Genomic DNA, 23955 nt, shown 5'->3' on the forward strand with positions numbered 1-23955 from the left:
GGAAGGGAATAATTATTCATTAAGATATAAGATAATAAGTAATGGACGAACGATAGCATGTAAAAGATTGAGATGCTGTGATACTTTATTTGAATTTCAATATAATAGCTTGTAAACCGAATCGCTTCCTACATCTGAAACGTATTGTGTAAATTTATCATGTTAAAATTGAAGTGCCTATGATTATTTGCGGAGAAACTTTATTTGAGAGAAAGTAACTCGTCTGAAAATATATTCACATCGCACTAACGTGTAAATTAATATTCGCAATAAATATTTCGATATATTTTCTCTGCGCTTCATATATATAGAATGAAATCGTGGTGAAACAATAAAGCGAATCATGCAATGGGAAATCGGTGGGTTAAAATCTTTGCAATTGCAAAAGACGATTGATATGTTGGTAGAGATTAGTGATGTGTTCATCAGTTATCAGCATGAAGTTCACATTTCATTTAATTATTTCACAGATGTTGTGCAACAGGACGAGCGTCCTAAAGGTGAGAGAACTTCAGTTTACGAACTTATCTCGATAGATCTAGCTTTCTATTTAACTACCTCACTATAACTTGTTTGGAAATACGTAACGTATTAATCGAAATGAATCTTGTTTAGTTGAGATATGCTTGTAATATACAAAATTTGACGTCGCTTTTACCAAAAGTTACTGTTTGTTGCCCCTGTGTAAATGATGGAAGTGAACATATATTGTCACATCGAAGTCAAGATAATGTATTGCCCTGCATTTTATTGCAAACTTTATGAAATATATCTTTAAAATAGGTATATGTATTTTTGTGAATGAATGTTTGGTTATCTTCCTAACTCTATGTAAATATATTATATCCGTATGTGGTGTAAAAGCTGATGATATTGTCTTTCCTTCCATATTCAGAACAACCATCTGAGGCCGATGCCACAGTTGGTAAGTGTCTCCTAAATTGGTACCGTTTTAATGTAACAAATCTCTATGATTACCAGTTATAGTACATCATTATTAATTATATTGTGGGAGTTGTACTAGAAAAATAATCGCTCATTTAATAACTTATTGTTGCGGATTTCTTTTATATAGAAATTGCCGAATTTCTACATAACATTTTCAAGTTAAACTATATTAACAAAATTGATAGAAATATTTCTCTACGCATTTTCGTCCGTCACGTCCTTGCTAATATTTAATTGTATCAAACGTCATTAAAAATCTTGACTGTTGCGAAATGGCCGACGACATAGTTAACGATTTACGTTTTGAATTTCACAGAAATTATCAGAGAAACCGAAACTCGCATAGGTAAGAAGATTTGATATTATGGCATAGAGTTACTTAAAATTCAATATATACTGTCCGCATATTTTCCTGTATAAATGTTTTCTCTTAAATTCGCGAATTAATTCTGAATTTGTTTAGTGAACGTCGGAGCTTTATCAAATAATCATAAATCTGTATTGAATACATAATGATGCTCCATTCAACTACAGACCGAATATGTAACGTTAACGTATGAGTGTATCAGTGTAATAAAAGCATTTTACAGAGATCATATGTGGTCTGTTACTTAAGAAGACATATGAACAAACATTTACACATTATATATTTTCCTATCGAATAATTGAACAACATGCCTATTGTACTTTATTTTGATTTCGTTCAGAAAAACCATCTGAAGTTGAATCTACCGTTGGTGAGTCTAATATGCAATAATTTCATTCGCTTTCAACGTTTAGGCTTACCGTCAATTGTCAGGTATATTAGAAATTGCTAGCTAAAGAAAGTCACGCAAAAATATATTTCATTACACTTAACACAGCCTACTTACACACATACATTCATATGATCACACTGCATGCTATTACGAAAGAAATCAAACAGAGGCACTGATTCCTGGTCCGGATTTACATGAAAAATTTCCATATACTACGCTGCAGAATTGGCGAGCTATCGAGCCATATATGCTATATTAAGAAGGAACACTATATAATACGCAACCCCATTTCCAATTCTTTCCATGTCGCACCATATCGTCTTCAGTGTGGTTGTATATTAGACCATTAATGCCCAATTTCTTTTGTTTAATTTATTACCAACAATTCTTATTTATACGACTTTATCTCATTCTAAATATATAAAATATATCTTTATTACAATATTTGAATTACATTCCGATGTAGATGACGAACTAAAGTTATCTAAAAGGAATACAGGTTTTGCAGAAATATGTTAGATTATCGTTCTGGTCGTTAAAAAAGGACCATGGGGCTAATAGTTTAAGATTGTTGAAAATGCAGAACACTCAGAAATATATCCGTGATTTTTTCCACATTGCATTGCGCTTTCTCCACACTCGTGTTTGCTTTGCGAATTTCAAACGTGCTACTTAGCAGTTGCTGGTGTCAAATGTTTCGTCGCTTCGTTGTGACAGTTTATTTGTTCCATTTCTTTCATCGTCGTTCAAACGTCTGAATTTCAAAATAGCTGGTAGTATTAGAGAACAGTGAGCAAACGGAAATACGAGAAATTTTCGAGAATATATTAGACTCGTGTAAAGTTTTTGAAGAATGAACTTGTTTGTAATGTGAAGAAAACGTACTTTTATATCAATTAAACGCGTGACATATTGCTTCCGTTCAACACATGTATTCTTTGCAGGTTGTATAGCAAAGTGGCAGTTAAACACATTAGTAGCTGCAAAAGAAAACAGAAACTAATATGTACATTAAACACACAGACAGACACAACTGCATGTTGGCTTACATACTGACATTTGACATGAGACAATTTCATTCTCGTATGGAAGGTGGCTATTCCATTTAATATCCTGACTTACACACCGAATTATATATATTAGTAATTACATAATTACCAAAACTTACGAATTTGTCGTATTTGTTACGTAAATTAACATTATTTAAAATATAAAAATCATGCGGAAAAGTCCGAGGAGATCGCGATTATATATAGCTGAAATGATTTTTCGCATGGATGATGCAGCAAACTCATATTGTCTACACATGTGATTAGAAGGAAGACGTGTAAACGTGAAAAGTGCAACAATGTACAAAATAAACTGCATATATATATATGTGTGTTTGTGTGTGTTTGTGTGTGTGTGTCTGTGTGGGTGTGCTTATGGATATGTATATATATATATATATATATATATATATATATATATATATATAAATAAACATTCCTACATGTATATATTACTGAAAATATGAGGTGATTTTGAGAAAATTTCAGATCTACAAGACGTAGTTAGCTAATATTCTTCCCTATGTAATTGCCACATAAGTATGCATTCTTCTTCAAAGCAGCTTTCCAAATATTTAATTACATATTTCATAGAAGTTGTAACAGAAAATGTAACGCGCACAGGTAAGCTGCCGAAGAATCTTTTCTCGTGATGTGTACCAATAAGCTAGATATGTAACATATATTTCGACGTTAATTCTGTAGTAAAATGAAAGCAAAATTCCTCCGACTAATCAATTTATATTTCTTTCATGTAAGCTTTTTCGATTCTGTTAAAATATGACGATAGGTTTGTAAAATGTTTCCTTGAATTGGGGTAACTGGATTAGTGTCGTAAATTTATTATTTGAAAACCACTTATTCTATACGAGTTCAATATATTTAATAGTTGTCTGTCATAATAAATAGTGTGATGTAAGTGTTGAGGATTTATATTTACGTTTGCCTTTCTCTAGAAACTCGTTCTCAAGTGGAGTCTACAGTTGGTGAGTGAGAGATTATTTTCGTGATTTCCTGCTTACGCTTGTTGCTGAGTTACCTTAGAGAAGTCTTCAAAAATCTTGTTGAAAGGGTATAATTATTCATGAAGAAATAAGTTAATAATTAATGGACGAACGATAGCATGTAAAATATTGAGACGCTGTGATACTTTATTTGCATTTCAATATAATAGCTTGTAAACCGAGTCGCATTCTACATCTCAAACATATTGTGTAAATTTATCATGTTAGAATTGAATTGCCCATGATTATTTGCAGAGAAACTTTATTTGAAAGAAAGTAACTCGTCTGAAAATATATTCACATCGCACTAACGTGTAAATTAATAATAGCAATAAATATTTCGATATATTTTCTCTGCGCTTCATATATATAGAATGAATTCGTACTGAAAGAATAAAGCGAATCATGCAATGGGAAATCGGTGGCTGAAAATCTGTGCAATTGCAAAACAAGATTGATATATTGGTAGAGATTAGTGATGTGTTCATCAGTTCTCAGCATGAAATTCACATTTCATTTAATTATTTCACAGATGTTGTGCAACAGGACGAGCGTCCTAAAGGTGAGAGAACTTCAGTTTACGAACTTATCTCGATAGATCTAGCTTTCTATTTATCTCCCTAACTATTACTTCATTGGAAATGCGTAACGTTTTAATCGAAATGAATCTAGTATAGTTGATATATGCTTGTAATATATGAAATTTGACGTCGCTTTTACCAAATGTTACTCTTTGTTGTCTCCCTTCTATATGATGGAAGTGAACATATATTGTCGCATTGAATTTAAGATAATATATTTCTTGCATTTTATTGTAAATCCTTATGAGATATATCTTTAAAATAAGTATGTGTATTTTTGTGAATGAATGTTTGGTTATCTTCCTAACTCTGTCTATGTATATTATATCTGTATGTGGTGTAATAGCTGATGATATTGTCTTTCATTCACTATTCAGAACAACCATCTGAGGCCGAAGCCACAGTTGGTAAGTGTCTCCTAATTTGGCTACGTTTTAATGTAACAAATCTCTATGATTACTAGTTATAGTACATCATTATTAACTTTGAATTTACTATATATTGTGGGACGTGTACTAGAAACATCATCGCTCAGTTAATAACTTAATGTTGCGGTTTTCTTTTATATAGAAATTATACTCTCCGCGTATTCTCCTGTACAAATGTTTTCTCGTAAATTCGTGAATCAATTCTGAATTCGTTTAGTGAACTCTGGAGTTTTATCAAATAACTATAGATCTATATTGAAAACACAAACATGCTCCATTCAACTACAGATTGAATATGTGATGTTAACTAATGAGCGCATCATTGTTAGGAATGCATTTTGCAGAGATCATATGTCGTCTATTACTTAAGAATAAATTTGAACAAATATTCACACTTTATATCATTTTCTGTCAAATAATTTAGCAGCATGCTTATCGTAGTTTATTTTGATTTCGTTCAGAAAAACCTTCTGCTGTTGAATCTACTGTTGGTGAGTCTAATATGCAATAATTTCATTCGCTTTCAACGCTTAGGCTTACTGTCAATTGTCAGGTGTATATCAGATATTGCTAGCTAAAAAACGTCACGCAAAAATATATTTCATTACACCTAACACAGCCTACTTACACATATACATTGATATCATCACACTGCATACTATTACAAAGACAATCAAATAGAGGCATTGATTCCTGCTCCGCATTGACTTATAAAGTTTGTACGTATATCATTTCTGTATGTGTTGTAAAATCTGATGATATTGTCTTTCATTCCATATTCAGAACAACCATCTGAGGCCGAAGCCACAGTTGGTAAGTGTCTCCTGATTTGATTTCGTGTCAATTTAAGGAATCTTTTATGATTAGTAGTCGTAGTATATCACTATTAACTATGAAATTATTATGCATACTAAGATGTGTATGAGAACAATAATCACCCAGTTTATATGTTGTTCTTTTTCATATGGTAATTACTGAATGACTATGAGTAATTTCATATTCAATTATATTAACAAATTTGATAGAAATTTTACCGATATATTTGCGTGTCCTTGGTAACATTGACTGTATAAAGCCTCATTAAGAAGTGTTTCCTTTATAATATGGCCGAAGAGATAGTTAACATTTACGTTTTCAATTTCACAGGAATTATTAGAGAAAACGAATCTCGCATAGGAAAGCACTTTTGATATAACGGCGCAGTATTACGTAAAATACAATAAATATTTTGCACATATATTTATGTATATAATTCTCTGGTAAATTCGTGATAACGTCCTTCGAAAGACTTAGTGAGCATCCGATTTTGTCCAAATATTCGTAAAGTCATTATTACAGTCATAAATATGTTCCATTCAACTACAGCTAGAATATGTATTGTTAATATATGTCAGCGTCATTGTAAGAATTGCTTTTAGCAAAAGGTCTTAGGTGTTCTGTTACATAAGAAGAAAATTGAACATTTACACATACCATTTCCCGTCGAATGATTTATCAATGTGATCATTGTAGTTTATTTTAATTTCGTCCAGAAAAACCGTCTGAAGTTGAACCTACTGTTGGTGAGTGTAATTTTTAAGGATTTCATTCGCTTTCAATGTTTGGCTTTTCAGTCAATTGTCAGGTATATTAGATGTATATTATTGCAAGCTAAGCCAAGTCACGCAAAAATACATTTGACTATGCCTAATTCTCCCTACTTACACATGCATCGATATGCAGCGTCCTGCATGCAATCATACACAACATCAAATAAAGAGCCTGCTATGTAGTCGTGATTTATATGACAAATCTCCATATGCTACCCTCCAGATGTTATGCACTGTCAAGCCGTAACCGCTGTACTTAGGCCTGTCCCGATATAACATAGAACCCCAGTCCAAATTATTTACATATTGTACCATATCATGTTGAAAGTGTCTTGTATATTAAAAGTTCTGAAAATGCAGAATACTCAAGAATATGTTACTTTCACATTGTATCGCGCTTTCTTTACACTCGTCTTCGTTTTGCGAATTTTCAATCTGATTATCGGTTGTTGGTGTCATATGTTTCTTTGCTTCGTTGTGACAGTTGATTTGCTTCTTTTGCTTTACCGTTGTCTCCACGTCTCTATTTCAAATTATCCGGTAATATTACAGATGGATGTGTGTAGTATAATAAGAAAATAATGCGAGTCTAAAGTGCACAACTATAAAGTGCTTGGGGAATTTATTTGTCTGCAAGACGAGGATGATTGACATTTGCACGACGTAGAGCAAAGTGATATTTGCACACAATAGCAGCTGGAAGAGAAATACTATAACTCAATATTGAAAACACAAATGTACAAATGCAGATTTTTTTAAACAGTAACAATTCTCATTAGGCTATTTCTTACTACAATTAACTGTAAAGTTTCCATTTAATATACTGATTTACATGCCGAATTTTTTATAACTGTATCCGTATACTATGTTAATAAATATGACTTGATATATAGAAATCATGTAGAAAATTCCTAGGAAATTGCGATTATAGATATGCAGAATCATATAGTGTAAACATCTGAATAGATGTCTTGTAATTGCTCACATATATCTCATATTGGCCAGAGTATAAAACGACAATTAACCAAGATGGTGAATATCTAGAAATGTTTGCCCCTTTGCTTTGACATATGCTAATAATTGCGTCAATGATTGTGTCCAGCTTCGCTATGTAAATGGAAATTTAGGATTACTAAATTAATTAATGCTTCGTGGAAGTAGAATCTATAGTTGGTGAGTGAGAGATTATTTTCCTGATTTCCTGCTTATGCTTGTCGCTGAGTTTCCTTAGAGACGTCTTCCTATATATTTGCGGAAAGAGAATAATATTTCATTATGAAATAAGCTTGTGAGTAATAGAAGAACGATAGCGTGTAAATGTTTGAGATGTTTTGCTTTATCGCATTTCAATAATATTTTTTGTAAAATTTCTCGTTTCCTTAATCTCAATTACACTGTTTAAATTTATAGTTTAACTAAAATTTAAGTGTGTATGATTGATTAGATAGACATATTAACTGAGACAAAGAAACTTGTTTCGAAATATATTCACTTGACATTATTTTGTCAAATAGTGATCGCCATATATATTTCGATATATTTTCTCTCACTTCATATATATGAAATGAAAGTGAACTGAAGGAATAAGGCGAATCATACAATGTGAATTCAGTAGGTAAACAGTATTGAAATTGCAAAGTTTGATTGGTTGGCATAAAATTGACATTTCATTCAATAATTTCAACAATGTTGTGCAACAAGACTAGCGTCCTAATTGTAAGAGTGCTTCTGTTTACGAGTATAGATCGATATGCTTAAATTTCTATTTAACTACATAATGGTCTTGCGAAATTAATGTAGTATAGTTGATAATTTGTAATTGTATAAAGTTCTAGATCACTTTTACCAACCGCTCCTATTTAAAACCACCTATTCAGATGATGGAACTGATTCATAATAATAAATTTTGCGGAATTTTATTGCGTATCTTTATAAAACATCTTCCAAAAGAGGAAAGTGTAGTTTTGAGAATGAATCTTTGGTCACTTGCTGACATCTGTCTACGTATATGTTATCTGATTACGGCATAAAATCTGATGACATTGTCTTTCATTCCATATTCAGAACAACCTACTGAGGCCGAAGCAACAGTCGGTAAGTGTGTCCTCAATCGATTCCGTATAAATTTAAGTAATCTCATATAATTAGTCGTAGTATATAGTTATGAATTTTGAAATTATCATACATGCTAGGAGGTGTATAAGAGCAATAAACGCCCAGTTTCTAAGTTGCTTTTATGTTTTTCTTTCATATAGTAATTACCGAATTCTTATGTAATTTTTTCATATTCAGTTACATTGACAAAATCGATAGAAAAGTTTATCCATCTATTTGCGTGTCACCTCCTTGGTAACATTTAAGTATGTAAAGCCTGATTAAGAAATGCTCCCTTTACAATATGGTCGAAGAAATAGTTAACGTTTACGTTTTCAATTTTACAGAAATTGTTAGAGAGACCGTAACTTGCATAGGTAAGCACTTTTGATATAACAGCATAATATTACTTAATATACAATACATACTCTCCGCATATTGTCATGCTTAAAAATCTCTCGTAAATTCGTGATAATGTCCTTCAAATGCCTTCTAATTGGCTTCAGTGAGCAGCCGATTCTCTCCAAATATTCGTAAAATCTATATTGTAGTCATAAACATGTCCCATTCAACTATAGATAGAACATGTATTAACATATGTGAGTGTCATTGCCAGAAATGCATTTAACAAAAGATCATAGGTGTTCTGTCACATAAGAAGAAATTTGAACAAATATTTACACATTATATCATTTTCCGTCGAATGATTTAGCAACGTGTTTATTGTAGTTTATTTATTTTCGTTCAGAAAAACCATCTGAAGTTGAATCTACTGTTGGTGAGTCTAATTTGCAAGGATTTCATTCGCTTTCAATGTTCGGCTTTTCTGTCAATTGTCAGGATTATTAGAGGTATATTATTGCAAGCTAAACCATGCCACGCAAAAATACATTTGATTAAACCTAATTCTCCCTTGTTACACATGCATCGATATGCAGTGTCCTGCATGCAATCATACACAACATCAAATAGAGACACTGTTATGTAGTCCTAATTTATATGAGAAATCTCCACATGCTACCACCCAGAAGTGATGCACAATCAAGCCGTAAATCCTATACTGAGTCCTGTCTCAATATAACAAGCAAACCCAGTCCAAATTATTTACATATCGTACCATATCATGTTGAATGTGGCTATTATATTAAAACTCCTTAAAATTCAGAATACGCCAAAATATTTTCATGTTATCTTCACGCTTTCTTTTCACTCGCCTTTGTTTGGTGAATTTTCAACGTTCTGATTATCAGTCGTTGGTGTCAAATGTTTCTTTGCTTCGGTGTGACAGATAATTTGAGCTTTTACTTTTACTTTTACACTCATCTCAACGATTCTATTTCGAATTATTTCCGGTAATATTAAGGATGGTTTCCTGTAATATAAAAGGAAAATAATATGAATATAAAGTAAATACTTATAAATTTTTTGAGAAATTAATAATTTGTTTGTAAGACAAAGATGATTGACTTTTGCACGATATAGAGCAAAGAGATATTTACTCACATATTAGGAGCTGGAAAAGAAATACTATTGCACACAATATTGAAAACACCAAAATATACATATGCAGACTTGTTTCAACAATTACATTGGCCATGTAGCTTTTTGTGACCCCAAATAACAGTAAAGTTTCCATTTCATATACTGATTTACATGCCGAAAGTTATATATCGATATTTGCATAATTTCATAAATTTGTAATGTTGTCGTATTTGTGATGCTAATAAATATGATTAGAAATATAGAAATCATACAGAAAAGTCAACGGTAATTGCGATTATAGATAGATAAAACATTCTTTAGTATGTATGGTGTAGCAAAGTTATATTGTGTAAACATCTGATTAGATGTTTTGTAATTGCCCACATTTTTATTATATTGGTCAGGGAATGAAACGTTTATTAATGACGAAGGTGATGATGAATGTATATATATATATATGCTCGACTACTAGTCGATCTCATGTACAACTCCACCTACTATTTTTGTCCCAAAAATTGGAAATTTTCCATAGACCCCATATAAAAGTCGACCCTAGTATTTCACGAGCAACAGGACAATATTTGTGGGTTAAAGTACCATATTATCTTCTATGTAGAAATAACATTTTTACAAAATTTTGTGACTACTTTGCCGTAGCCTGGTCTATAGTTGGAATGCCTTTTGCTTATAATGTAATGTTCGGTGCTTACCGTGAAACACCATTTAATAGCGACCACTACACATCTGTTGATATGTGCTACATTACCATTTCTAAAATGCATGCACAGGATATACTGCGAGCTTGCATACAAATTTAAGCACACTAAACTCGTTCATCATACACTCGTTGTTTACATGGTGAGAAACGTGTTTCGCAAACTGCACTATTGTCCAATATTGGCAAATGCCATAGTCTGAATTCGTACAAATGCATGACTTTGGTAAGCATAAAACTATTCAATTAATCGTTATATTTTACTAGGATGTGTGTTTCAATGCGTAGAATTGATACTATAAGTGTAATTCATTGTGTTATTCCTTTTATTCGCTTAGTGAACAATTGGACATCTGTGCTCATGCGGCAATTCGGATCTGGCTTGATTTTCAGCTCCTCAAAAGTAGTATTCTTATAATAGTGGACCCTATAAATTTGACCTAAAAAAATGGCCTAAAGATTGACATAAGTTTATGAGTAATAGAAGAATGATAGCATGTAAATATTTGAGATATTTTGCTTTATTGCATTTCAATAATATTCTTTATAAATTTTGTTACTTAGAAACCGTAGTTAGCTAATGTGATTCTCCGTATAATCGCCACTTAAGTATGCATTCTGTTGTAAAGCATCTTTCGAAATATTTAGCTACATATTTCGTTAATTTCACAGACGTCGTAATAGAAAAAGTAACTCGTGCAGGTAAGCTACTGAAGAATTTATGCCTGATGCGTATCTTCAAACTCAATATATAATAAATATTTCTGTGATAATTGTTTATTAATCTGAAAGCGAAATTCTACCGATTGATATTTTTTTCAAATAAACATTTTCCATTCTAGTAAATTGCACTGATTAATAATTTCTTCATATAAACATTTTCCATTCTAATGAAGTGTGATGATGGGTTTCTATGCGTTTTATGATGGTTTGGCTATCGGATTAGATTTTGTATATTTATTCTACGAAAAGCTCTCACAGCTATTCTATAAGAGTTGAATATATTTTTATTGCCTGATACTCATATATTCTGTGTGATGTAAATTTTGAAGGAATATATTTACGTTTGCCTTTCTCTAGAAGCACTTTCTGCAGTGGAATCTACAGTTGGTGAGTGAGAGATTATTTTCGTGATTTCTTGCTTATGCTTGTCGTTGAGTTTCCTCAGAGAAGTCTTCTAATGTGCTTGCGGAAAGAAAATAATGGTTCATTATGTAATAGGTTTATGAGTAATAGAAGAACGATAGCGTGTAAATGTTTGAGATGTTTTGCTTTGTCGCATTTCAATAATATTTTTTGCAAATTTTGTCGACTACTGAATCTGAATTACACCGTTTATATATATATATATATATATGGTTTAATTAAAGTTTAAGTGTGTAGGATTGATTAGATGGAGATATTAATTGAGAGACAGAAACACATTTCGAAATATATTCATAATACAGTTCTGTGTAAAATAGTAATCGTAATAAACATTTCGATATATTTCCTTTGCACTTGATACATACAATATGAAATCGAACTGAAGGAATAAGGGGAATCATACAATCTGAATTCAGTGGGTAAACAGTATTGAAATTTTAAAGTTTGATTGGTATATTTTCGCGATAAGATTTTAGTTATCAATTAAGTATTGGTATAGAATTGATGTTGTGCAACAGGACGAGCGTCCTAAAGGTGGGAGAGCTTCTGTTTTCGGATACATGTCGATAAGCCTAAATTTATATTTACCTACATATATATCATGTTTCTGCGAGTGCGACATCACATTTGTCAAATGTTACTGCTTGAAGGCACCAATTGAAATAATGAAACCTAATGTGGATTGCCGCAATGAAAGCACTTTGAATTCATAATATATTTTGCGGAATTTTATTGCAAATCTTTATAAAACCTCTCTGAAAAGAAGAAAGTGTAGTGTTGAGAATGAATCTTTAGTTATTTGCTTACGTCTGTCTACGTATATGATATCTGTATACGGTAAAGTCTGACGATATTGTGTTTCTTTCCATATTCAGAACAACCATCTGGCGTCGAAGCCACAGTTGGTAAGTGTTTCCTCATTCGATTCCGAGTAAATTTAAGTAATCTCTTATAATTCTTAGTTGTAGTATATCGTTATTAATTTCAATAATATTGTACATCTTAGGAGGTGTATGAGAATAATAATCATCCAGGTTCTGAGTAGTTTTTATGGTTTTCTTTCATATAATAATTACTGAATTTCTATCTAATATTTTCATATTCAATTATATTAACTAAATCGATAGAAATTTTACCGATGTATTTGCCTGTCACCTCCTCGGTAACATTTAATTGTGTAAAGCCTGATTAAGAAACGCTCCCTTTACATTATGGCCGACAAGGTAGTTAACGTTTACGTTTTCAATTTCACAGAAATTATTAGAGAAACCGAAACTCGAATAGGTAAGCACTTTTGATATGATAGCATAGTATTACTTGAAATAAAATACATACTCTGCACATATTGTCATACATAAAATTTTGTCGTAAATTCGTGATAATGTCCTTCAGTGAGCATCCGATTCTCCCAAATATTCGTAAAGTCTATATTGCAGTCATAAATATGTCTCATTCAACTATAGATAGAATCTAAATTGTTAACGTATGTGAGTGTCATTGCAAGAAATACTTTTTCCAATAAGTCATAGGCGTTGTGTTACATAAGAAGAAATGTGAACAAATATTTACACATATCATTTTCCATCGAATGATTTAGCAATGTACTTATTGTAGTTTATTTTAATTTCGTTCAGAAAAACCATCTGAAGTTGAATCTACTGTTGGTGAGTGTAATTTGCAATGATTCCATTCGCTTTCAATGTTTGGCTTTTCTGTCAATTTTCAGGATTATTAGATATATATTATTCCAAGCTAAACCAAGTCACGCAAAAATACCATTTGATTATATCTAATTCCCCCTATTTACACATGCATCGATATGCAGCGTCCTGCATGCAATCATACACAACATAAAATAGAGACACTGTTATGTAGTCCTGATTTTTATGAGAAATTTCCACATGCTACACTCTAGAAATGATGCGCTCTCGAGCCGTAAATGCTATACTGAATCCTGTCTCAATATAACACGCAACCCCAGTCCAAATTATTTGCATATCGTACCATATCATGTTGAATGTTGCTAGTATATCAAAAGTCCGGAAAAGGAAGAATATGCAAAAATATATTCATGTTACTGTCACATTGTTTCGCGCTTTCTTTACACACGTCTTTGTTTGGCGAAGTTTCATTTTTCTGATTATCGGTCGTTGGTGTCAAATGTTTCTTTCCTTCATTGTGACAATGAATTTGCTTTCTGTCTTTTACCGTGTTCTCAACGTCCCTATTTCAAAGTATCCGACAATATTAGTGATGTCTGCATGTAGTGTAGTCAGAAAATAATACGAATGCAAAGTAAACGTTCTTAAAATGTTTGAGAAATCAATTTGTCTGTAAGACGAATACCACTGACTTTCGCACGATGTAGAGCAATGTGATATTTACACACATTAATAACTGGAAACGAAATACTATTAAACACAACATTAAAAACACAAACATATACATATGCAGACTTGTTTAAACATTAACATTAGTCATGTAGCTATTTCTGACACGAAATGACAGTAAATCCATTCCGTATACTTATTTACATGCCGAAAATTTAATATCAATATTTGCATAATTTCATAAATCTGTAATGTTGTCGTGATTATTGTGTCCTGCTTCACTACGTAAATATAAATTTAGGATTTCGAAATGAATTAAAGCATCATTATATAATTTGGAAATGTGTAGATAGTTTCCTGTATACATACATACAACAAGTAGATTTCAGTATATGTGTGTGTGTGTGTGTATATATATATATATATATATATATATATATATATATATATCGTATATACTCCGAGTAGTAGTCGATCCTAGTATTTCATGGACAACAGGACAACATTTGTGGATCAACGGAACATATTACTCTCCACGTAGGAATATAATTGTGACAAAATTTTGTGGCTACCATACTGTAGCCTGCTCTATAGTTGGAATGCCTTTTGCTTATAATGTAATGCTAGGTGTTCATTGTTAAACACTATTTAATAGCGAACACTATACATCTGTTGATGGTTGCTACATCACCATTTCTAAAATATATGCACAGGATATGTTGCACGCCTGCATATAAATTCAAGCATAAAACACATGCATGAAACATGGTGAGGAACGTGTTTCGCAGACTACACTATTCGCGAACAGTGGCAAACGCCATAGTCTTAATTCGTACAAAGGCATGACTATGGTAAGCAGAAAATCATTCAATTAATAGACGTTAATATTTTACTAGGATGTGTATTTCGATTCATAGAATTGGTGCTATAAGTGTAATTCATTGTGTTATTCTTTTTATTCGCTTAGCGATCAGTTAGACTTCTGCTGCTGGTACAACACTTCGGATTCTAGCTTGAATTTCAGCCCTTCGGAAGTAGTATCCATGTAAAAGTCGACCCTATAAATCTGACCTTAAAAAATGGTCTAAACATTTCGACATTTACACGAGTATATACGTTATATATATATATATATATATATGCATGTATGTATATGTATGTACAATAATATCGTAGTGCGTTTGAAAAATATTGGCAACTAAACGCCGTGGTTAGCTAATGCGATTCTGTGTATAATTGCCACATAACTATACATTCTGTTGTAAAGCAACAATATTTAACTGCATATTTCGTTAATTTCACAGAAGTCGTAACAGAAAAAGTAACTCGTACAGGTAAGCTACTGAAGAATTTATTCCTCATGCGTATCTTCAAACTGATTATGTAACAAATATTTCTGTGATAATTATTTATTAAAATGAAAGCGAAATTGCACTGATTAATAATTTCTTAATAATATTTTCCATTCTAATGAAGTGTGATGATAAACTTTTAATGCGTTTTATGATGGTGGGGCTATCGGATTAGATTTTGTAATTTTATCATTTGAAAAGCTTTCATGAATATTCTATACGAGTTGAATATATTTTTATTGCTTGATACTCATATATTCTGTGTGATGTGACTGTTGCGGGAATATATTTACGTTTGCCTTTCTCTAGAAACACGTTCTGAAGTGGAATCTACAGTTGGTGAGTGAGAGATTGTTTTCGTGATTTCTTGCTTATGCTTGTCGCTGAGTTTCCTTAGAGAAGTCTTCCAATGTGCTAGTGGAAAGAGAATAATGGTTCATTATGAAATATGTTTATGTGTAATAGAAGAAAGATAGCATGTAAATGTTTGAGATGTTTTGCTTTATCGCATTTCAATAATATTTTTTGTAAATTTTGTCGGCTCCTAAATCTGAATTGCAACATTTACATTTATAGTTCAATTAAAATTTAAGTGTGTGTGATTGATTAGATAGAGATATTAACTGAGAGAAAGAATATCGTTTCGAAATATATTCACATGAAATTTCTGTGTAAAATAGTAATCGTAATAAATATTTCGATATATTTTTCTTTACACTTCATATATATACAATGAAATCAAACTGAAGGAATAAGGCGAATCATACAATGTGAATTCAGTAGGTAAACAGTATTGAAATTGCAAAGTTTGATTGGTATATTTTAGTGATAAGATTTTAGTTATATATTTATTGATTATTGGCATAAAATTGACATTTCCTTCAATAATTTCACAGATGTTGTGCAACAGGACGAGCGTCCTAAAGGTGAGAGTGCTTCTGTTTACGAACATATGCCGATAAGTCTAAATTTCTATATACTTACATATATATGTTTTTGCGAGTGCGCAATGTATAATGCGAAATTAATGTAGTAAAGTTGATATATGCTTGTAATTGTATCAAGTTCGGCACCAAATTTGTCAAATGCTACTCCTTGAAGCCACCCATTTAAATGATGGAACTGAACGTAGATTCTCACAATGAAAGCACTTTGAATTCATAATAATATACTTTGCGGAATTTTATGGCAAATCTTTATAAAACCTCTCTGAAAAGAAGAAAGTGTAGTGTTCAAAATGAATCTTTGGTTATTTGCTTACCTCTGTCTACGTATATGATATCTGTATACAGTGCAAAGTCTGATGATATTGTCTTTCATTCCATATTCAGAACAACCTTCTGAGGCCGAAGCCACAGTTGGTAAGTGTGTCCTCATTCGATTCCGTGTAAATCTAAGTAATCTCTTATAATTATTAGTCGTAATTCATCATTATGAATTTTGAAATTATTATACATACTAGGAGGTGTATAAGAACAATAAATGCCCAGTTTCGAAGTTGTCTTTGTGGTTTTCTTTCATATATTAATTACTAAATTTCTATGTAATATTTTCATATTCAATTATATTAACAAAGTCGATAGAAAAGTTTACCCATGTACTTGCATGCCACCTCCTTGGTAACATTTAATTGTGTAAAGTCTCATTAAAAAATGCTCCTTTTACAATATGGCCGAAGAGTTACTTAACGATCACGCTTTCAATTTCACAGAAATCATTAAAGAAACGGAAACTCGCATAGGTAAGCACTTTTGATATAACGCCATAGTATTACATAATATACAATACATACTCAACGTATATTGTCATACATAAAATTACTTCGTAAATTCGTGATAATGTCCTTCGAAAGACTTCTAATTGACTTCAGTGAGCATCCAATTCTCCCAAATATTCGTAAAGTCTATATTGCAGTTATAAATATGTTCTATTCAACTACAGAAAGAATATGTATCGTTAACATATGTAAGTGTCATTGCAAGAAATGCTTTTTGAAATAGGTCATAGGCGTTGTGTTACATTAGAAGAAATTTGAACAAATATTTACACATTATATCATTTCACGTCGAATGATTTATTGGGTTCCTGCCCTTTTTTAAAATTTAAAATAATAAAAAATAACAACTAATTAATCAATAATGTATTCACCCTTGTTGTTTACAACTTCTTCCCAACGTTCAACAAGATTTTCAATAACTCGTTGGTAGAAATCACCCGATTTCGACTCAGTTCTGCATCAGTATTGAACGAAATTCCGCGCATAGCATTTGAAAGAGATCGAAAGAGGTGGAAATCCGTTGGTGCCAAATCAGAAGAGTACGATAGGTGTGGCAGCACTTCCCAGCCATGCGTTTGAATGGCTTCCTTGATCATATTGGCGATATGAGGGCGGGCGTTGTCGTTCAGTAGAAGAACTCCATGCTGCCGATTAGGTCTTTTCTCTTGAATAGCCATGTTGAGTCGTTCCATCTGTTGAACATAGAGTTCCGCGTTGACCGTTTGGTTCCGTTCAAGCAATTTGTAATGGATAATTCCTTCCCAGTCCCACCATACGCACAACATCGTTTAACGCGGATGAAGATCTTGTTTCACGCGTGGTGTCACTTGCTTACCGTGGCTAAGCTATTCCTTACGCTGCTTCATATTGATTACAGGCACCATTTTTCGTCGCCAGTAACGGTTCGGTAAAGAAATCGTTGCTTGTGTCCATGAGCTGAGCGGTGACGAGCAAGCAAACTAGCGGAGATTATAGCTCGTTGATTTTTGTTGTTGTCACTTAAAGCATGCGGAACCCAAGCTCCATACTTCTGAATCTTTCCCATCGATTGAAAATGTTTCTCAATAGCAGTGTGGGAGCATTCCATTTCTGCCAGTTCCCTTGTCATTTGACGAGAATTTTCGTACAAAAGTTGGTTCGCTCTTCATCGAACGCAACTGGACGGTCAGAACCAGGTGCGGCTTTGAGGTCAAAATTTCCATTTTTGAACTTGGCATACCAATCACGAGCGGTTCTTTCAGCTATGGCACCCTCTCCATACACAGCACAAATGTTGCGAGCAGCTTTTGCGACCTTAGAACCTTGATTAAAAGCAAAAAGAAGGAGGTGTCGAAAATGCTTGCTTTTCTTAACTTGACATTCCATTTTAATGATCTGAAAATAAACAAAAATTAACTAAAATTAACTAAAAAAAAAAATAGATTCCAAAACAATTCAAAAATAGAATTCTCGAAAAAAATAAATTCCAAAATTTAAAAACGCAATAAATTCCAAAATTTAAAAAAAGTTGGGAACTTTGTTGCCAACCCAAATAGCAATGTGCTTATTGTAGTTTATTTTAATTTCGTTCAGAAAAACCAGTTGAAGTTGAATCTACTGTTGGTGAGTGTAATTTACAATGATTCCATTCGCTTTCAATGTTTGTCTTTTCTGTCAATTTTAAGGTACATTATTGGATGTATATTATTGCAAGCTAAACCAACTCACGCAAAAAATACATTTGATTAAATCTAATTCCCCCTACATACACATGCATCGATATTCAGCATCCTGCATGCAATCAGACACAGCATCAAATAGAGACACTGTTATGTAGTCCTGATTTACATGAGAAATCTCCACATGCTACCACCCAGAAGTGATGCATTATCGAGCCGTAAATGCTATACTGAGTCCTGTCTCAATATAACACGCAACCCCAGTCCAATTTATTTACATGTCGTACCATATCATGTTGAAAGTGGCTTATACATTAAAAGTCCTGAAAATGCAGAATACACAAAAATATATTCATGTTACTGTCACGTTGTATTGCGCTTTCTTTACACACGTCTTCCTTTGGCGAATTTTCAATGTTCTGATTATCGGTTGTAGCTTCTTTGCCTCGTTGTGACAGTTAATTTGCTTCTTTACCTTTATCGTCGTCTCAACGTTACTATTTCAAAATATCTGGTAATATTAGGGATGGTTGCTTGTAGCATAATACGAAAATAATGCGAGTGTAAACTAGACACTTTTAAAAAGTTTGTGGAACTAATTTGTTAGTAATATTAAGATGATGCTTTTTATATAAATTTAACGTGTCACATATTTTCCATTCAACACGTGTTGTATGCACGATGTATAACAAATTTGTCGTTTAATGGATAAGTTGCAGAAAGAGAAATACTAACATACATGGCATGAAAAATCAAGCAGACATAAATGCGCACTTCCTTAAATACTAATATTGAACAGGTGGCTATTGCTGACTCCAAATAACCGTAAAGATTCCGTTTAATATACTGATTTATATGCCGAATTTTATATATCAATATTTGCTCAATTTCATAAATTTATGATTTAGTTGAATTTGTTATATCAATAAACATTGTTTAATCATACGAAAAAGTCCGATGAGATTGCGATTAATGATAGCTGAAATATACTTTAATATCTATGTTGCAGTAAATGTATATGGTGTAAACATCTGACAAGACATCTTGTAATTGCTCATATATTTCTGATGCTGGCGAGAGTACATATCGCCAATTAATAATGAATGTCAAGAAAGTTTTCTCCCTTTTCTTTCTCATATGCAAATAATTGCGGCAATGATTGTGTCTTGCTACGTAAATGGAAATTTAGGATTTCTAAATGAATTATCGCATCATTATATATTTTCGAAATGTGTAGTTTCCTGTATAGATGCATACACAAGATACAGATGGGTTTTTATGTGTGTGTGTGTGTGTGTGTGTGCGTGTGCGTGCGTGCGTGCGTGCGTGCGTGCGTGTATCTGTACATATATATGTAAGATTATACATATATGTATATATATTATAGAAGTTGGGAGATAAGCCCAAGTAGGTATGTTTGTATGTATATCGTTTCCGTTCAACACGTGTGTCCTTTGCACGATGTTCCTTGTATATAAGTATACACAAGGTAAAGATGCGTTTATATATATATATGTATGTATGTATGTATGTATGTATGTATGTATGTATGTATGTATGTATGTATGTATGTAGAGGGTTGGTCAAAAGTCACCTGACAGTAAATCAAAATTTAATTCCAAGATTTATTCACATTTAACAATTGAATGAATTTAATAAAAGCATCTAAATATGAAAAATCATGATGATTATTCAAACTGAATTTTTTCTTTTGCGACACATATTTCTATTCGAGTGAATACAAAATTATCGATAATATTTATGGAATTTTGTGTTACTGTCGGATGACAGTTGGCCAACACGATATGTTTGTAGGTATGTGTGTATATATTTTATACAGTAACATATTAGTGTTTTTGAAAAGAATTGACGACTAGTTAGCTAATATGATTCTCCGTATAATCTCTAACAATATTATGCACTCTGCTGTAAAGCATCTTTCGAAATATCTAACTACATATTTCGTTAATTTCACAGAAGTTGTAACGGAGAAAGTAACTCGTACAGGTAAGCTACTGAAGAATTTTTTTCGTGATGAGTATCAACAAGCTTGATATATAGAAATTTTTTCTGTGATAATTGTTTAGTAAAATGAAAGCGAAATTCCTACGATAATTCACTTATTATTTTCTTCATGTAAACATCTTCTATTGTAACAAAGTGTGACGAAAGGTTTTTCAAAGTGTTTTCTGATGGTGGGGCAATCGGATTAGTTTTCGTAAATTCTACCATTTGGAAACCACTCACGAGTTGAATATATTTAATGCTTGTCACTCATATATTCTGTGATGTAACAGTTGAGGGAATATATTTACATTTACATTTCTCTAGAAACACGTTCTGAAGTGGAATCTACAGTTGGTGAGTGAGAGATTATTTTCGTGATTTTTTGCTTATGCTTGTCACTGAGTTCTTTTAGAGAAGTCTTTCAATGTGCTTGCCGAAAAAGTGTAATATTTCATTACGAAATACGATAATGCATAATAAAAGAACGATAGCATGTGAAAGAATGAGATTTTGCTTTCCTTTACCACATTTCTATTATATACGTTGGAAATTTTGTCGGCTCCTAAATCTCAGTAATATCATTCAAATTTATCTTTCAATTAAAATTTAAGCGCATATGATTTATTAGAGAGAGATAATTGTTGAAAGAAAGAAACTCGTTTCGAAATATATTCACATGGTATTACTGTGTAAAATGATAATTGAAATAAATATTTCGATATATTTTCTATGCGCTTGAAATATATGTAATAAAATCGATCTGAAAGAACAAGACAAATCATACAACGTGAATTCAGTGGGTAAACAGTATTGAAATTGCAAAGGTAGATTGATATATCAGTCGTGATGAAAGGCTAGTTACATATTCATCAATTCTCTGCATCAAATTGAGAATTCCTTCAATTATTTCACAGATGTTGTGCAACAGGACGAGCGTCCTAAAGGTGAGAGAGTTTCTGTTTACAAATACAGCTCGATAGACCTAAGTTTCTATATACATATGTTTCTATATACCTACATATATATAATTGTTTTTGCTAGTGCGCAAAGTATAATGCGAAATTAATGTAGTATAGTTGATATATGCTTGTATTTGTATCACGTTGAACATCACTTTTGCCAAATGTTGCTGTTTGTATCACCCTATTAACTGATGGAACTGAACGTATATTTTCAAACTGGAAGTCCTTTGAATTCATAATTATATATTCTGTTGAATATTATTGCAAAACGTTATAAAGTATCTCTTAAAATTAGAAAGTGTAGTTTTGAGAATGAATCTTTGATTATTTTCTTACCTCTGTCTATGTATATCATATCTGTATTCCGTGTAATATCTGATGATATTGTCTTTCATTCCATACTCAGAACAACCATCTGAGGCCGAAGCCACAGTTGGTAAGTGTCTCCTGTTCTTATTCCGTGTAAATTTAACAAATCTGTTATGATTGTTAATATACCATTATTAATTTTGAAATTATTATACATATTAGGTGTATTAGAACAATAATCACCCAGTTTATAATCTATTCTTGTAGTTTTCTTTTATATAGTAATTTTTGAATTTCTACGTAATATTTTCATATTCAATTATATTAATAAAATTGATAGAAAAGTTTACCGAAGTGTATTGCGTGTCACTTTCTTGGTAACATTTAATTGTATAAGGCATCATTAAGAATCCGGTTTTTATTTATTTACGAAACGGCTGAAGAGTTAGTTAACGATTTACGTTTTCAATTTCACAGAAATTGTTAGAGAAACCGAAACTCGCATAGGTAAGCACTTTTGATATAACGGCATAATATTACTTAAAATACAATATATGCTCAGCGCATAATTTCATGTGTAGTAATTTTCTCGTAAATTCGTGATTACTTCCTTCGAAAGAATTCTTAATTACTTCAGTGATCGTCCAATTCTTTTCACATATTTTAAAATCTATATTGTAATCATAAACATTTTCAATTCAACTATACATACAATATGTATTGTTAACGTATGAGTGTCCTTGTAAGAAATGCTTTTGCAAAAGATCATTGGTGTTCTATTACATAAGAAGAAATCTGAAAATTTACGCAGTATATAATTTCATGTCGTATAATTTAGCAACGAGCTTATTGTAGTGTATTTTAATTTCGTTCAGAAAAACCAACTGAAGTTGAATCTACTGTTGGTGAGTGTAATTTGCAATGATTTCATTCGCTTTCAATGTTTGTCATTACTGTCAATTGTCAGGTATATTAGATGTATATTGTTGCAAGCTAAACCAAGTCACGCAAAAATACGTTTGATTAAACCTAACTCTCCCTATTTACACACATGCATCGATATGCAGCATCCTGCATGCAATCACACACAGCACCAGATAAAGACACTGCTATGTAGTCCTGATTTACATGAGAAATCTCCGTATGCTACACTCCAAAAATACGAGCTATCGAGCCGTAAATCCCGTACTGAGAAGTGTCCCAATATAACATGCAGCGCCAGTCCGAATTATACACATATCGTACCGTAACATGTGGAAAATGGCCTGCATAGTAAGTCTCTTGAGAATACAGAGTGCTGAGAAATATGATCGCGTTATTTTCACGTTGCATTACGCTTTCGCTGTCCTTGTGTTGGTTTGGCGAATTTTAAATTTCTTAATTAGTTGTTTTTAGTGTTAGATTTTTTTTTACTGTGTGACAGTTAATCTGGTTGTTTTCCCTTCTCGTTGACTCCACGTCTGAATTTTTTAAATATCTGCTAATATTAAATATCTTTCCATGGAGGATAATACGAAATTAAATGGGAAATTAAGGTGCAAAGTTATTTTAGGATTTACTTTGTCTTTAATGTAAGTATGATTTGGTTTGATACAAATGTCACATCTCATATATCATTTCCATCAGACACAGGTTTACTTTGCATGATGCATAGGAAAATTATTATCGCACACACCTGTAGCTTAAAGTGAAATACCAACACACACAACATTCAAAATACTAAGTGATAAAATGCATACATGCTTAAATACTAACAATGGACATGA

At 32.1% G+C, this 23955-nt stretch overlaps 1 protein-coding gene across 1 annotated transcript in view; it reads left to right on the forward strand.

The window, feature by feature from the left end:
* LOC106882372 (probable serine/threonine-protein kinase kinX) overlaps positions 1 to 23955 on the forward strand; it is a 34633-nt gene that overhangs the window by 4831 nt on the left and 5847 nt on the right. The window contains exons 7-35 of the mRNA XM_052974958.1: positions 471 to 500; positions 896 to 925; positions 1265 to 1294; positions 1656 to 1685; positions 3712 to 3741; positions 4292 to 4321; positions 4718 to 4747; positions 5230 to 5259; positions 5552 to 5581; positions 6301 to 6330; positions 8422 to 8451; positions 8799 to 8828; positions 9200 to 9229; positions 11729 to 11758; positions 12670 to 12699; positions 13049 to 13078; positions 13429 to 13458; positions 15429 to 15458; positions 15786 to 15815; positions 16373 to 16402; positions 16808 to 16837; positions 17188 to 17217; positions 18826 to 18855; positions 20889 to 20918; positions 21243 to 21272; positions 21833 to 21862; positions 22287 to 22316; positions 22667 to 22696; positions 23065 to 23094. Coding sequence (XP_052830918.1) covers positions 471 to 500; positions 896 to 925; positions 1265 to 1294; positions 1656 to 1685; positions 3712 to 3741; positions 4292 to 4321; positions 4718 to 4747; positions 5230 to 5259; positions 5552 to 5581; positions 6301 to 6330; positions 8422 to 8451; positions 8799 to 8828; positions 9200 to 9229; positions 11729 to 11758; positions 12670 to 12699; positions 13049 to 13078; positions 13429 to 13458; positions 15429 to 15458; positions 15786 to 15815; positions 16373 to 16402; positions 16808 to 16837; positions 17188 to 17217; positions 18826 to 18855; positions 20889 to 20918; positions 21243 to 21272; positions 21833 to 21862; positions 22287 to 22316; positions 22667 to 22696; positions 23065 to 23094 — 870 coding nt within the window. The remainder of the gene's footprint in view (positions 1 to 470; positions 501 to 895; positions 926 to 1264; positions 1295 to 1655; positions 1686 to 3711; positions 3742 to 4291; positions 4322 to 4717; positions 4748 to 5229; positions 5260 to 5551; positions 5582 to 6300; positions 6331 to 8421; positions 8452 to 8798; positions 8829 to 9199; positions 9230 to 11728; positions 11759 to 12669; positions 12700 to 13048; positions 13079 to 13428; positions 13459 to 15428; positions 15459 to 15785; positions 15816 to 16372; positions 16403 to 16807; positions 16838 to 17187; positions 17218 to 18825; positions 18856 to 20888; positions 20919 to 21242; positions 21273 to 21832; positions 21863 to 22286; positions 22317 to 22666; positions 22697 to 23064; positions 23095 to 23955) is intronic.

Source organism: Octopus bimaculoides, chromosome 20, assembly GCF_001194135.2.
Source record: "Octopus bimaculoides isolate UCB-OBI-ISO-001 chromosome 20, ASM119413v2, whole genome shotgun sequence".
Lineage (NCBI taxonomy): Eukaryota > Metazoa > Mollusca > Cephalopoda > Octopoda > Octopodidae > Octopus > Octopus bimaculoides.